Consider the following 16,424-nt stretch of genomic DNA (forward strand, 5'->3'; position numbering starts at 1 on the left):
TGCATATGTATGTGTATATATGTTTCTGTTTCATTATTTTACCTCTTGCACTTATCCCTAATGTTGTTATGTTTTGAATTTCCTCTCCTTTGGAAAGCACTTTGTGCTTATTGCTTGAAAAGTGTGCTATAAATTTAGTTATAATTTAGTAAGTTATTATTATTTTATCTGTGGTGAAAAAATAGTGGTAGCTAATTACAGCTACTTGACGTTAGTGAGCGTAAGTAAAACATTTTGGTTTTTCCCAAAGACAAAAAACAAATACTGTAACTAAAATAGTGTTTATTCCATAGAAAAAATACCTCATCCAAAGGAAAAGTGAATGTTACAAAAACAAGGCTTATAATGTCATGTGAAGAATATTGTTGCATTCAACCATATCCTTTAACGGCCTTTCTAAATACATGCACTTTCAGTTTAAAAAAGTTCTGGATGTCTCATTTCTGAAGAGATTCTGAAGAGAGAAGTTTCTTCATATTTAGCTCCATTTTGCCAGCTGCAACACAGGAGTGCATATCAAGCTGAGCTTGTCACCAAAACAAAGCGTAGTGCTCTCATTAGAAGCAGCTTGTAGCTTTTCATCCCAGAAACTGTCAAAAGTAACTGAACATTACATTAAAACCCAGACACTGATCTATGCATTGATATAACATAACCAATGTGTACAGTGTTGACAATGGATGAATTAATACATGTGGTAAAATTTGGTGTCCACCTCTCAGAACCAGAACTCGGAGACAAAAACATGAACGTTGATTATGTTCTGGCCGGAGTCACCCTGGGTTGTCAGGTTGCGCATGGACAGTTTCAGGACTGTAGTCAATGGACCAATCACAGGCTTCACCTGGCGGACAACACCTAGAAGAGACAAAGACAAGACAACAGTACTGTATAATAGGCTGTCTGTGGTGCAATACATACTAATTATCTACTACCTGGTTTGATTTTATGAGATAATATTTCAAACAACAAAACTATGTTTTGGTTGTTCAGTCATTTAGTTATTGCATGTTGTCCTTATGAGGGAAATGTACAAGCAAGTAACAAAATATCAGCAACATGCAACAATGATTGAACCAGTGAAATATTATAATGAAAATCTTCAGTAGTAGTTTTGTAGTAGTTTTAAATTTGTCAATTTCATGAGTTCTTCAGACACATAAGAGTCGTTTAATTAAATGAGCAGCAGCCTTGTAGCTTTTGCCTTGCAGACTGTCTTTGTGCATGTTCATTTTTTTGATTGTTTTGATTTTTGTATAGCTATTTGGTTTAATGGGTCACCCTAAAACTTTTTTTTTCACTGACCCATGGTGGTATCTAGCCATGCAGATAGTTTTGGTTTTATGTGCTGAGGTTTTAAGCTATAACAGCGGAATTTTGTCTGTGGTGTTCAGCACATTGAAAAATTACATTTGTCATTCAACAACAAAGGGTCCTTTCAAAAACAATGTCCCGCTCACAGGCTGTCTAAATCTGTCACGTTTCAATCATCTGTCTCATGCACGTCTTACGCTTCAATTTTATACATTATATTCAATACAGCTGTCTACTCCGGTTGTGTAAAGGTTTGAACTCTTCACTCGTAGCTGTGACCCAAAGTGTATTTTTACGTTTAAAGTCTGTTTTCTTCCGACTTCACTGATTGTGTATGGGGTTGCCAAAAAGCTCCTGATTACACAGCAGTACTGTGGCTTAACACGTCTGGTGTAGACACTGACCAAGGACTGAAGCTGCTGAGATGCTTATGGGCCTCATCACTACATGGATGGTGTGGACAAGATGTTATGTTGAATATAATCCAAAGACATCATTGTCAGCAATTTTCTTAGCAACTATTTCTTCAGTAGAGAGTAATTGCAAAAAATACTGACCCTGTAATTTCATTTCAGTTGGACTGAAATGAAATTGCATGATTTCTCCTGCTACATTTTTGCTAGGTAAATCACATGTCCTGTGTTTTCCTTTGAGAAGAAAAAATCCAAATCCAAAAGGATTTTCGCATTCATTTGTCTGAATGTCAAACTAGTTTTCATACAGCCAATCATTTTAAACCATATTTGCACAACACAGGAGCCAAAAACTTTGAAAAACAACCCACATTAACTTTCCTGCTTAAGTCAACTTAGAAACATCAATGCACATTTTGTCCTGCACTATATCTTGTTGAACGTGTGATTCAAAGTAATCAGCAGCTCAGTTGCAGCTCATTAAACAGCTTAACTGTACTTGCGAATATCACTTCAGTCCATTTAGATAATGGTGTGGATTTTACTCTTCAATATTGCTGCTAACAACACACTTTCTGCCCATGGCTTGTAAGCTACAGTGCAAGTTTGTTTACTTTAACTCTCATTCTCCTTCCGGAGTTCAACCTACCAGCTGTTGTCAATCAAACACAGACACCAACACGCCCCTCCAGCCACTGAAACGAAAAGGAGTGTTTCTGATGTTTCCCCAATTTTGTACATTTGATGAGTATTCAAATGAGGTGTGGTGTTGATGAGCTAAAAAACAGCTCATGTAGGGACATGTCATTACTGTCCATGACCATCAGCATTTAATTTTTCTCTACCACCTTCCATACTCTTTTCATGGACAAGAGACACCCTCTGTCATGGTAAAACAGATGGGAGAATAAACATACTGCAAGACAGCATTATTGAATGCCCATGGAATTCATTGGGTGCTCTTTTTAAGTGAACATGCGATTACAGGGGGAAAAAATGCCAGTGTTTATACAGGCTGTCAGCGGGCCTTTTCTCTGCAGAGCGTGGGTGACATTTCAGCTCTGGCCTGTTTGAACAGCAGTCGGCTCAGTGCAGTCAGGCAGCACAATCACCACACTGTCCTCCCATCACACCTTCAACCATCCCGTTTCTTTGTCTCATTTTCCCCTCTTGTGTTTCTCTTATTCATAACTGTGTCAGTACAGAGTTCAAGCTTTTAGTATGATGACTCAATCCAACTCAACTCATCCAACATGGATCAAAATGATGACAGATCACTGCCTCTATTGGTCTGATTTATGAGGCTCCTTGCTGTGGTACTTGTAATAAAGCAGTAAAACCCATTTGGTCATTGTTCACCAATGGGCAAATGATCATCCATTATGTGCCATTCGCTGCGTCCTTTGGGACACTGGCATTGTATGATGGCAGATCCCCCCACCCACTAATTCTCTTCCCTCTCTTCCTCCCCTCTCTTCCCTTCCTGAGGGGGCCTGGTGTTTGTGGCACCATCACTGTGGCCCACAAGGGTAAATGAGTCCCATGTGTTTGATGGAGGGGAGCAGTCGCAGTCACGCGATATAGCCATGGAGGCATTCCTCCAGGAATCCATCTTTAACTCTAGGAGGGGCAAGTTATAGGAGCTTGAACTGCTGTCTCTCTCTCTTTCTGTCACTTTCTTTTGCTTTCCCGTCCTTTTCTGAGTCGGCTCTGTGGGCACACAACAGATTCCAGAAGATTCCGGTGATAAGCACTCGGAGTAGTGTGGAATGGGCCCCATTTCTACCAGGGTTGCCCCCATGTTTTGGTGTTTTGAGACTCTGTTGCGTAGTGACACTAGACAGAGTGGAGCAGCACTGAGATTTTATTGTTTCCAAATCGTCAGCGCCATCAGAAAAAGCTAACCTTTGCCTAAACCTAACAACAGCCGCAACATTAAAAAAAAATAACTGACATGGAAAAACAGATTAAATTTTGAGTCTGAAAATTATTTTCAGACATAAGTCAATCGAGATGGCACGCAACTCTGAGTTGACCAATGAAAACTCAGAAGTTCAGAAGGTTCATGGCTTGTCTGTGTGTTTCAATCAAACAAAATCAGTTCAAAAGATTCCATCCTGCGTTGAGCAAGCAGACAATAAAGATGGGTAAGATATCATTATAAGTACAATATGGACCATAGCAAAGATAGATTGATTCATTCTATATTAAACCTTTTTTAATAATTACAGTATACAGTAAGTGTGGCCTAACTTAATGAAGACTAAACACTCTATAATCAGGGTCAACTGAGGGTAAGTTTTGCACTGAAAATCATGAAGACTGTTCCTCTGAAAAAATATTTAACACTCTTACCACGTAAATAAATAACAAAAACACATACACATTCATGTTTCAACTGAATATGTATTAAGGGCATCTAAATACTTCAATATGTGGAATGTGTCTGAGGCCTGTTTTGTAAATTTGTTTGTGGTCTAATTAGCACATGTGGAGAAGCTGTGCATTTAGGAACAGCAATTCTGTTAAAGTGCCAAATACCTCCACCAAATCCCCAAATGTCCAAATATTTTTTTTAAATTTGACACAGTTTTCATTTTAGTTTCCTTAACATAACCTGTAAGACGTATCACTGTTACTGTAGTGATTTGTGGTGTAGTAAGAAACACCTCATTTGTTTAACTTATATTCTACACAGCCTTGAGGGTGAGAAACACGTAATTATGCTATAACGTGATCTCCTGTGTTCAATTCTGCACAAACGAGGCTGTTTCTGGAGTCAGTGTTTGTGACCTCTTGGAAGCCTCTGTGAAATCCTAACATAATGACTCTGTGTTTCCGTAAGCTTCCCATCAAAAGCACAGTGGTATCCTCAATGAGGGGAAAACATCAGCTAACAGCTGGGCCTCAACATACTCGCAGTGAACCTGAGGTGGAACCACAACCGCATTCTCATCTTTAACATTTCATCCGGGCTGTAAGGAAGAAAAGCCAACAGCCACATAACAGGTTGACTTTGATTGGCTACCATGCCACCTGAGATTCATATAAATAAACACAGGGAGGTTTGGAGAACTCTACAGCTGAAGTTGCCCTGTGACTGGGCTATAAGGTCATGTTATCTGAGGCCTGAAGTATCCGAGCAGGAGTCACAGTTGTAGTGCTGGGAAGGTTTGCGGTGTCTTTCCATCTCATTGAGGTATCTGCCACAGGGTGCAAAGGTGACCCTGCTGGCTTCAACAGCCACCATCAAACAAACAGCTGTACAATCTGTCTGCTCTCCAAAACATTCCGCCACACCATAAAGTAGCCCCTTAAGTAGAAAATAGCCTTAAATAAATGCATGCTAGTAGCACAGACACTGCCACAAAACAAAGTGAAGCAAATGCCAGGAGGCATTTGTCATCCTTCATGGCCACGAGGGCTGCAATATTGAAGGGTTACATGTAAACAGTACAATTTCGGGGTTTTCTGGTTTCTACAACTCAGCGAGGAAGTGTATGACAAAATCCAAAATGAACGGGTTTAACACCAGAGACAAATGAAAAGTATGCATTGGCTTCACCACAGTATTGTATAATGACACACTGGTTGTGGCGCTATGCATGCTCACTGCAGTGAAACCATTGGAGAGTATCCAGGTGGTGTACAAAGTTCCAGTATACAAAGAGGGTACTGGAGGGCATTCTTTAGCCTCATTATGGCTATGACTGTGATATGTTTTCTATCTAACCATGCCACTGATGCACAGCTGAGTACTGTTGGCATAAACATCAACAAAACAAACAGTGGTTTCTTATTCAATAATTCTTTTACTCAGTCATTATCAGATTAAGTACTGCCCGAAACTCTTTCTCCAAAAAGTGCATTAAAGCTAGAATTCATGCCAAAGAAATTGCTAACTAGCTCCCTTGTTACCCCATTAGTAAAGCAACCAATTTAATTTTTGATAACCCATCAGCATGGCTGAAATATAATCCCTTAAAATTGCTTGGCATAACTACATAACCCACTGTATAAAGTACTGAGTGTACGGGCCCCTCTGGGACCGGATCTTGTGTTTACGGTCTTGTCACTGGTACATGGATGGCCAGTCAGGTCAGGCTGTCCAAACATGATTCTGACCACTCCAAAGCTGGGGCAGGATCCGTGTGCACCCCTGTTCTGAAAAGCCAGCACATGTGGCTTGATATTTTAAGGTCAATTAACAATGAGTCATAGTTACAGATCTCTCAAATGGCCCATGGGTCATTGTTGGACAGTGTCACTCACTGGGTAGTGACATCATTGAAAAGTAGCTGTGGGGAACTGGTTGGTTCTTTTCTTGGATTTTCTGTTTTAGCAGTTGTGGGCCAGAGCAGCTGAGATGACATAACATGCACCATTATCTTTACCACAGCCTTTGTACTATATTACAAGTGACCTTTCAAAGCTAAGACCCATAACTAAGGAACAAAAAATAGACTTGACAATGTAGATTAAATGGAAAAGATATGAGATGAAAACCTGCTTTGTTTCCAATTATAAATCTGGATTTTATATTATAATCTTCTTCTACAGTACATACTAAGTACATCATAAATGGAAGAAAGAACAGTTAATTTTGTGAGCTGAGTGATTAACTAAACAAAGCTACATTTTCTTAAAATCACAGTGCCAGAAGGGAAAGATGATGACTATAATAAATAGATCACCAAACCAAAGGAGATAAGTGTATCTGATGAGTAATTAAGAGTGTTTTATTGCAAGTAATATGTACTGTATGTGTACATACTTGTGTCTTTTTGACTGTGCACATGTTATGTCTATGCAAGCTCTGACATATCTGCATCACTATCTCTTCATCAGTATGTTGATGGTAGAGGACCACCCGAGGGAGGCGTTGTGTGTTTGACTGCGGGGTTGTTGGGTGGAGAAGACCCTGTTTTGATTAGCATTACTAATCTCTTGTGGGGCAGACAAGGATTCCTTATGGGCCTGGCGCGCTCTGGTGGGTCTGCTGCTGCCATGTCATGATTCATCCAAACGACAGCCTCTCAAACTTGAGAAGTTTGTTGTCTGCTTATCTCCACTGCTGTCCTCAACTCCTCACCAGCACAGCCACAAGCCAGAGCCACAAGTTCCACTGGCTCTGAAGTAGTCATGTCTCACACAGAAGGCTCACATTCCACCAGCCACTGTGGATGGCTGCACTGACAGCCATGACTACCTGCATAGAGACAAACAGTCCACTTCCTGTTTCATTCATCTAACTGTCTTTCATTCATATTTATTCTCTACACAGGGTATAAACCGCAGAGGCATATTTCCACCTGCATCTCAAAAATGACTGGAATTTAGCTGTTGCGTCTGAAGACTTACAGCTTCTCCAGCGGATGTGCATGATTCATGGAGGACAGATACTGTATTATCTGTTGCTGTGTGAATTTTCAAAATAGACAGCAGTGACTAATGGTACAGTGAACTCCTTCCATGACAAATAATTACTCATGAAGAGGAGTCATTTGGACACATTCATGGGATGACTAAACATGCTCTGACTGTTTGATTCCACAGTTGGATACTTGTTGTATTGTGCATTAGATCTGCACACGTTGATATTGGTCAGCTAGCTGGCTGGGTCAAGTAAAATTACAAGTCGCATAATCGTATGAATATTTTCAAGACGTATTGTGAGTGGTGTGCATATTGCTGTTAACTTCATAGTTTGCACGATAAACAAGAAGAATTAGGATTGGTTGGTTGTCACATCTTTTCCCAACTTAAATAGACGTCAACAACTACTAATTGACAGCCAAAGCCAAGCTGAAAGAATGCATGCATGCTCAGCAAGCCTCCCTTGATATAATGTAAAATGTAAAAAAACCAAAACTAGGCTACAGTACGTTCACTTGGAAAGGTGAAGACGATGTTGATCCCCACAATGATGTAGGACACTGGGGGCTAATCAAACAAGAGAAACACAAGAATTTTATCTGAGGTGAGAGACCGCCAGCAGAATGCCACATGTTGCAGGAAATCCCCCATGGTATCAGCACAGACCACATAGCCAGTGTTTTCAAAGGGTGGACTCATCCATCCACTTGCTGTCTGCCAAAATCAATCATCCCATTATCAACCCTGTTCAAACAACATGTCCATAATCAAAAGTGGATGACAGCGTTAGCATGAGTAATGCATTCCTACACTGTTTGTATTTCCAAATATGTGTATGATGTGTTACAACTGTTGTCTTAGTTGTAAGGATGATATATACTGAATCACTTTGGTGGATCTACTATGTGTCTACCTGAAGAGATTTTGTGTGGTCGCCGCAGAGCTACTGTGGTCGTCATGGGAATCTGTAAGTGTTTCATTGGTTCTGATCATGTTTTCCAAGTGCTGAGGGACGGTTGTGTTTGCACAGATGCGTAAGGCTGTCAGGGTTGTCATCCAGATGTGACGGTGCTGGGAAAGCCAGTGATGGATGACCAGGAACTAGGAAAGAGTGGTGTGGCTCTTACACTATTTGCTGTGCTGTCAGCCAATATGCGAATGTGTGCATGTGTGTATATGTGCATATGTCTATGCATACACTGCATGCCTGTGTGTGCAGCTGACTGGTTTTAAGTAAGTGAGCAGAACGGAAAAGACCGTCAGCCAATGCAACTTTTTAAGAATCACTTTTTTCAAGTTAGCAATGGATTCTGAGGATTCCTAATTGCCTCTTTTGTCCCTTTTAAAAACACTAAAAGTGGCCAAAAATAATGGCCAAAGTTAGTTTGAGTTCACGCACTTGTTCATTAGTGGAGCCTCAATGTCTGCTACTCTTCACATCCCACCAAACTGTAATACCACTGTTGGAGACACTGGAGATACTGGAAACTAAGCTTCCTTAAGTGACACGTCAGCGAGCCTCATACAATGGTTACGCAACAGCAGCATCTGTGGGCCAAAGCACCAGCAGCACAACCCACTAAATAAAACCAAGAGGGCCTTCATCGCACCATGGACGCCACACTTCACAGCGAGCAGTCAGTGACCAAAGGCTCCAGTGCACAGGGCCTCAATTTGGATATGTGATGGGCAACTGGTGTTAACATGCAAGAGCTGCATCCAATAAGCATCCAATGGGTTTGGGAGAGAAGTGGCTCCTCACAAACAGGCCTTTCATGTGGTCGTCAGTTTAAGTGCTCTAATGCTCGGCGAGACACTGAGGCCTAGCGTGGGGAAATGGAACAATACATTTAACCACATGAAGCAAAGCGCCCAGGATTACTTCTGCACATATTTTCTCTCTCTCTCTCTCTTTCCTCTTTCATTGAATAACAGTCTCTCACTTTATCTCTCTCTCCCTCTGCAATTTTATTCTCTCTCCCTCACACACACAAACGCACACGCGTGCACACACACACACATACGTACTTGCCCCTGCAAATGAGCACGACTATAAACAGGGAATTTCTTCTAAATCCTGTTTACACGCACGCACAAAGACGCACACAGTAGACAACACATTACAAAACAAGGCTTATCACTCATGCAAAATTACACCATTGCACATTCCAACAAAAACATACCATTATAAGACAGTACAATATAATTATAACTGTTTTTACAGTGAATTATGTGAATTATTGCTGGTAATAAACATTTTTCCACCATGTCGTTGAGAGGATTTGGGTGTGTTTGATAAGCACACATCTGTTTCTGCACAAGTATACAAGAGAGGAACACTTGCATGCACCCACAGTCCAGCCTGAACCAGTGACAGTCACACACTCCTTCCTCCACCCTCTCTTTCCCTTTCATTCTGTAAAGACAGATGTGCATACTGACAGCCCATTCCTCCATCTGTCAGGGAGAGAAGAAGAAGACAACGACACTGTCCTTCCACTACCCTGCCTGCATCTCAGCACACAACCAAAACAAAAATACCTAGACAGGCCCAACAATGTGTCATTCTCGGGCTCACAACACCCTCATCCTCCCAGGGCCATGGCTCAGTTCAGCTCTCCCACAGGCGTGCAGCAGCCTTGGGTCACTACCAAACTAAAGGATGGGAATGGCTTCTACCCAAACATGTGTTGTTGTTACACATCACTGGAGATGGTATCTGCTGCTCCTACTTGAACTAGTGCAGGGCCCTTCTTGTATGCTGGCAGGCAGCTGAACAGGTAGTTATGATGAACTGCTTGTCAACTGCAATCACTCATGTATGTGTGCATGTGAATACACAAGTGTAGATGCACACACTCTATTCCTGCACATACTGACATTGTGGAAAGTAATGATCTGCTTTGGATAAGCATAGCCGTGGATAAGTGAATTAAATGGTACTTTGTTTAACCACAAGTCTGTGAAAATTGATGCCAAATATTTGGTGAGACAGAAACAGGCCTTCATCTGTCTCAAAGAGCCACTCAGAGGACAACTCTCCAAAGACTCAGACACCAAGAGCCCCCATGAAGATGATGACAGCTACATGATGCCACCACACTGCAAGAACCATAACAGGCTGTGTCAGATGTACTTATATCAGGGGGTCCAGACATTCCTTATGGGAGATTTCTGTGCGTTTGTCCCTTCTCAATGTGCACATGTGACATTGGTTTGTAAAAAAAATACATTTATATACTTCAAAATGAGAAATTAGGTCAGAAAACCACCTCTTTTGTCAAAGAGAAAATGTAATTTCCAGTCACAGAGGCTGTCAGAAGCTGGTACAGGCTGCATGTTAAAGCTGCTATTGTCGAATGTTTGCAGTTGGTTGGGTCATCCAGACTACCCAGACTTCACAAATCACAAAGCGAAGCAAAATCCCTGTACTCACCCACATACATTCCATTCTCTACCCGCTTGATGATGTCAAAGGCGTTCTCCACGTTGCCCTCCAGGATGTCAAACTTGACGTCGTAACTGCCTAAGCGATAGGACCCGTAAGCCGGCACCGTAGTTCTCAGGAAAACAATCTCTGTTGGAAGATAACAATTAGACACAAAAAACTTTTGAAAACCTAAACCCTCATAATCACACTGAGTTTATGCCGCCAAGCATGTGCCAACTCTTGCTTTTCTTTTTTTTTTTTCCGAGAGAGACAATAAAATGGGAGACAGAAAGGTCTATGTTTATTGTACACTGAGGGGGTCACAGGAAGGTTGAGACTTTCCAATACTGATGTTCAGCTAAAGGGCCTCGAGTCCTTTACACCTCAATTTGGAACTTATGAGACATGACAAGAGCTTTACTCCTCGTGACGTTGAGCATGAGTGTGTCTGAAACTTGCACTGCACGTCGGCCAATAGATGCTTGTCAGCTGTCACTGTCTGTGAGTGATTACCGTGGTTACTCATATCCAACCAGCATGGCACTTACTCTCTGGTGTGGGCCAGCCAAGCCCCGGACAGCATTGAGAACATCATGAAATAGCAAATTTGGGGGTCAGAGGTAGTCATATGGATTCTGACAACTGCAGGGAAATGCATTTGATGGGAGCTGAGAGATTAAAAGTGATAAAGTAGAACGAAAGACAAAAAAAACAATGAAGACCTAATTGACACTAAAAAACCACAAGTTCTTTGGAAACAGTGAATTTGAAGACATCGTGCTGTCTTCAAATTCACTGTTTCCAAAGATTTCAACAGAATATTCTGTCACAAAATGAAGCCTCAAATATGGGCCTTTGTGGGTAAGTGAAAATATAGAGCATACACAGAGGAAATTGTAGGGGAGCTTAGATGATCAGTAATTCTCTAAGCATTGTAAAGTCAAAAATGAAATGTAAAAGAACAGTTTGACATATTAGGAAATACATTTATTAACTTTCTTGCCAAGAGTTAGCTGAGAAGATTGATACCACTCATGGCTGAATGGTAAATATGACATTATAGCCAGCAGCTTTTAGCTTAGTTTAGCCTTAAGACTGGACACAGGGGAAAACAGTTAGCCTGGCTCTGTGCAAAGGTGACAAAGTACATACGCCAACGTGCACCTTTAAAGCTCACTAATTAAAAACACATGTAAATTGTCACTTTTAATCATTTTTTGCATGGGTTCAACAAAGAAGAAATAATGAACTACCTTTGGACAGAACCAGACTGGCTGTTTCACCGTGTATCCAGTCCCTATGCCAAGCTATATTTACGCTATAAAAATGAGTGTGCTATCAATCTTTTATTCTAATTCTTGGCAAAAAAGTGAATAAGCATAATTCCCAAAATGTCGAACAATTTTTTCCAAGATTCGATCATTCACCAAGGAACTTTCTTTTGATGGGACATAATTGTATTTTTGCCCATCTGGATTGCTCAAAAAGTTTCCCTGTTTCACTATTTAAAGAAAGGCTGGAGCTGTACCTACCCTCTGGCTTTGTGAACTCTCTGAAGGTTGGCAATGAGATAAAGGTGTGGGACAGAGAGTGCATGGGGTCCAGAACACAGGCGACATCATTAGGCTGACAGGACTTAATACAGCGAATGGTGTCCGAGCGTTCCAGCCTTGCCACTCTAGAGGAGAGAACAAACATACACACCCACAAAGAAAAAAAAACACACAAACACACACATGGCCTCTGACCTTTAGGTAAAGTCTATATAAAGACTTCAGAGTAAACCCGCCTTTGGTTTCTAAAGCTCACAATAACAGGGCATCCTTAGGAACATCCCACTGCGTAATCAAGAACTCAGTGGGACAACTCCAGTGGCTGCTACACAAACAATATCAGAACAAGACAGCAGGGATACTAGATATAGCAGTCAACATCAAAAACAATCAAATTCCACATGGTTTGGAAGAATAATAAATTCACAATGGCCAAAGCTCATGCCGAAGCCAAAGTTTGTAGCTTGTGGAGACTCGTGCTGCCATTGATGCACTATTTCAAGCTGTGTGGGAAATTAATTACTACACTCACAGAGAATGATCCACAACCTGCTCAGGAAAATATTTGGATTTGCTGAGCATCCCCGGCTTCACATCAGATAATCTCTTAAGGAGGAGGATTTATGGGGCAAGGGAGTGTTCTAAGAGACTCCTAAATTGTGAGCAACATGACTAGACAACTCCCCAGCCTCTCCCCAGGGCAGCTCTCATCCTATTATTTAGGGCTTTGTTTATTCCACAGCCTAATCAGTGACAGGTCGGAGGGAATGGAGGGCCTCTGCTGGCTCCTAAAGCTAACGCCACCTGAACTATCGCTATTCACTACCTGTCTGCTACATAAGATTTTGTGAGAGGTTTTTAAGGCATTAACAAGCTCATAAATCAAGAGTTTGACTTTGAAACAACGAGGAACTTGTGATCAGGAGAGAGCTATTGAAACAAAATAAAAGCCTTAACTTTGACATCCAAGATGTTAAATTCAAAGTTGGTCTTCACAAAGGAGACAAGTCAGTACACGGTTATATTGGGTTATGAAAACAGCCAAGTTGCCATGTATAAGTCCAGTTAATGTGCATGGCAGCCATATAGCCACATAGTGAGTCATGGGCTGTGGATCTCTGGCGTTCCTCAGGGGACCTATAGGCTGTAGCTCAAAGCCCAGGCCCAGCTTGGGTTGCAGGGCTCCTTTCATGGAGAGCGAGGAGAGAAGCCCCTGACAAAAAGTCAAGCCACCACTGGGTAGGGGCTTGTAATTAGCAATTAGCGGGTGGGTCCAAGTTTTGCTTTGGCCCAGGCCAAACCCACAAAATGTTCTCCTAGTTTATAATACCACGGCCTGAGCTGCAGAAGGACCCGAGCTGGGCTCTAGAGGACGAGGTGAAAGCTCTGTTGGGGTAGAGAGTAAATTTACGAGAAGATAATGACCCAGGATGAACTGCCCCTTTACACACAGACGGATACTTCAAAGCAGGGGCAGCAAGTGGAGCTAATTACAACATATGTGTGTGTGTGTGTGTGTGTGTGTGTGTGTGTGTGTGTGTATGTGTGTGTGTTAATACATGTGTACATCTGCACTGCCTACACATGTGTTTATATGTTCATTTGTGCATTTATGCATGCAAACATGCTTGTGTGTGTATGTGTGTGTGTGTGTGTTTGTGCGCGCGTGCATGCATATATGCACGTCTTCTTCATCTCTCCATGCCTCACGTGGCCCAGCCCAGGAGAAAAACCCCAATACTTTCAGACCAGAAAGAAAAACAGACTTTTTGGATGAAAGTCCTCTGGTCAAGCATAGGGCCTTTTATTTTTTTGGTAATTATTATTTATAGTCGGCACATTGATAACGCCCCAACACAAACACTGCAGGGCATCATTCATTCTGTGCGCGGTGATGTTGCTGTACCACAAATTGTTCAGACCACCGGCCAGAGCCCAGAGCCCCATAACTCAATGTCAGAAGGGAGGAAAAAACCTCCTGCGCGCCACTATGTTCTTATTTTAAGGATATCCCCACTAGGGACCAAGTGCATCTTTACTGGCCTGACAGCTCAGGACAGGAGGAACCTAGGACATCTGAATTTACAGTTATTATAAGCCACAGCCCCAGGCAGCAGCCTCACAGCATGTCAAACTATTTATACTCTATCCTGCTGGTGCACATTTCCCTCTCCTTTGCCACTGCATCCCATCGCGTGTCACTTACTCAGCCTTCATTTGGATTATCTGTCTGCTTTGGGGTTTACACCCGCAGTATGCAGTGGAAATCTGTGCATTTCACATTAAGTCTAAAATGTAATAGGAGTTAGGGACATGTGCATGAAAATAACTGCCAAAGAAAGATGTATTTGCGGTGCAAGGTAACTGACATTTGGGAAATGGGAGTAACAATGCATTAAAAGACCCAATTTGGCTCATTTTGACTGGAATTTGGAGGTATGGAATTACTGGAATTATAAATACTGAAATGTGAGGTATATCCGCATACAGTATATAAGTGAAGGGCTTGAGTTATGGATGGAAAATCCAAAATTTGTGTTTTTCTTAACTGATTTAAAATACGGGCTTGGTTTTGCCCTGCTTTTAAAGAAAACATTAGTAAATAATAACATTATTAATGAATTCAGTTGTTATATAGTGTTAATATGTGTTTTAAAAGACCTTGTGTTTCAAGTTTTAGAGATTTTCATGTATAGTTGGATTTCTTCATCCTTGAAGCTGTTGGAATAACAGTAATATGAAACTATGTGAGGAAGTCGTCATGCCTCCATCTGTGATTTGGCCTCACATCCCAACTGCTCACTTTGCTGTATTTGATTAAACCCCACAATGCACCATTATCAAGAACTGGATTTGACTTGAACATGTGTTATTTCTATTTCAATTTTAATAGAAAACTGTTCATCCAACACATAAACCATAAAATACTGCAAAACGTCAGACTTTATCATGCAACCATCATCAAATTACACTCGGTTGTAGGCAGACTTAAGTCATTACCATTTTACGATTTACCCTGACCTAGAACGCCACCTAGCGGTTACCACATTGCCTTATCTCCAAGAAGATACATTCAATTGGACCTAAATTATACTGCTAATGATCATTATATCTATAGTTAAGATTATGTAATTTGCTACAAAACTAAAAAATGTGCTTCTTTCTTCTGATTCTGTTTACTGTATTGTTTTGCTCACATTAACTCTTAAAAATTATGTATTATCTTTAACATATGTGTCTATGGTGGGACAGAGTTGTACAGTAATTGTGTTTTTAAAACAGTACTGAACAAGGCTAGCTTATCTCCCAGGCAAAGGGAGAAGCTGCCCCGTTGTTTCGGACTATCAGTGGCCCTGAAAGCCCCATATTCACAGTGTAAATCTTGGTTTGTGGTCATTTCATTAATTAAAAATATATTTAAGGATATGAACCACTTAATGACAATATCAAAATCTAGTTATCATTTTTCCAAATAAATTGGTGTCATATCTGTTTGAGATCGCACCTACTGTATCTAAATACAGTTAACCCACCTTTTTAGGCATAAATAAGAAATGTTAATGATTATTGGTTATGAAGGTGGATATTGGTCTTTAACGATCACTAATTGGAAATCCTAATTTATATTTACACTCACTTAGGTACACCAAGGTGAATACAGCAGCCCTGCAACAAATCTTATCTTAACGAAGGTTATAATTTTCAATTTTTATTTAATCTGTTTTTATTTTATGGCCATTTTGGAGGCTGTAGTTTGTACTACTGTTGGGCTACACTGGGAGGTGTTTCTGATATTTTGTCCATCCCATTTATATGAATCTGTTTCCTCCACTAGACAATGTATTTAAGATTACACATCATTTTTTTAGTGTAGTAACTTAAGTAACCCTACATAAGATTTGTGTTTATTCTAATAGGGGATTGTAAGGTACTCTGGGCTCCTCCTGGGTAGCAAACACCAGCACTTTCGCAAGGTACGTGGTGACTGTGTTGTAGCGACGCAGCCTTAGCTCCATAGACAGCTCAAAGTCCTGTGGCTTGTCGAGGAGCTTTGCCACTGACATCACGCCGCCGGTGGGCACCCGATCCGTCTTGAAGTAACCGCCCTCGTTGCCAGAGGTGATAGCGATCTGGATGTCATCGCCGGGCACGTTGTGGGAGGGGCCCATGCGGAAGATGTTGGTGAAGACAGGGATGTTGGTGGGGAAGGTGAGGTAGTAGTAGGTTATTCTCACGGGCATGGCCAGGCACTCGACAGACTCATTGCAAAGCAAGCGTTCACATCGACTGTGAAGAGAGATGGGTGGGGGGGCAGGGGCAGGGCAGGATGGGACAAGA

General features: G+C 41.4%; 1 protein-coding gene across 2 annotated transcripts in view; it reads right to left on the reverse strand.

Annotated features, from left to right (window-relative positions):
* Window positions 1-265: 265 nt before the first annotated feature.
* Window positions 266-16,424, reverse strand: part of fbln1 (fibulin 1) — a 30,342-nt gene continuing 14,183 nt past the window's right edge. The window contains exons 15-17 of one of the 2 annotated variants that reach the window (XM_067590349.1): window positions 12,066-12,211; window positions 10,540-10,680; window positions 266-858 (exon numbers count right to left, since the gene is read on the reverse strand). In XM_067590349.1, coding sequence (XP_067446450.1) covers window positions 719-858; window positions 10,540-10,680; window positions 12,066-12,211 — 427 coding nt within the window. In that variant the 3' untranslated portion in view covers window positions 266-718. Of the gene's footprint in view, window positions 859-10,539; window positions 10,681-12,065; window positions 12,212-13,193; window positions 16,374-16,424 lie in introns of those variants that run through there. The other variant, XM_067590350.1, reaches the window with a different exon arrangement.

This window comes from Thunnus thynnus, chromosome 5 (genome assembly GCF_963924715.1).
Source record: "Thunnus thynnus chromosome 5, fThuThy2.1, whole genome shotgun sequence".
Lineage (NCBI taxonomy): Eukaryota > Metazoa > Chordata > Actinopteri > Scombriformes > Scombridae > Thunnus > Thunnus thynnus.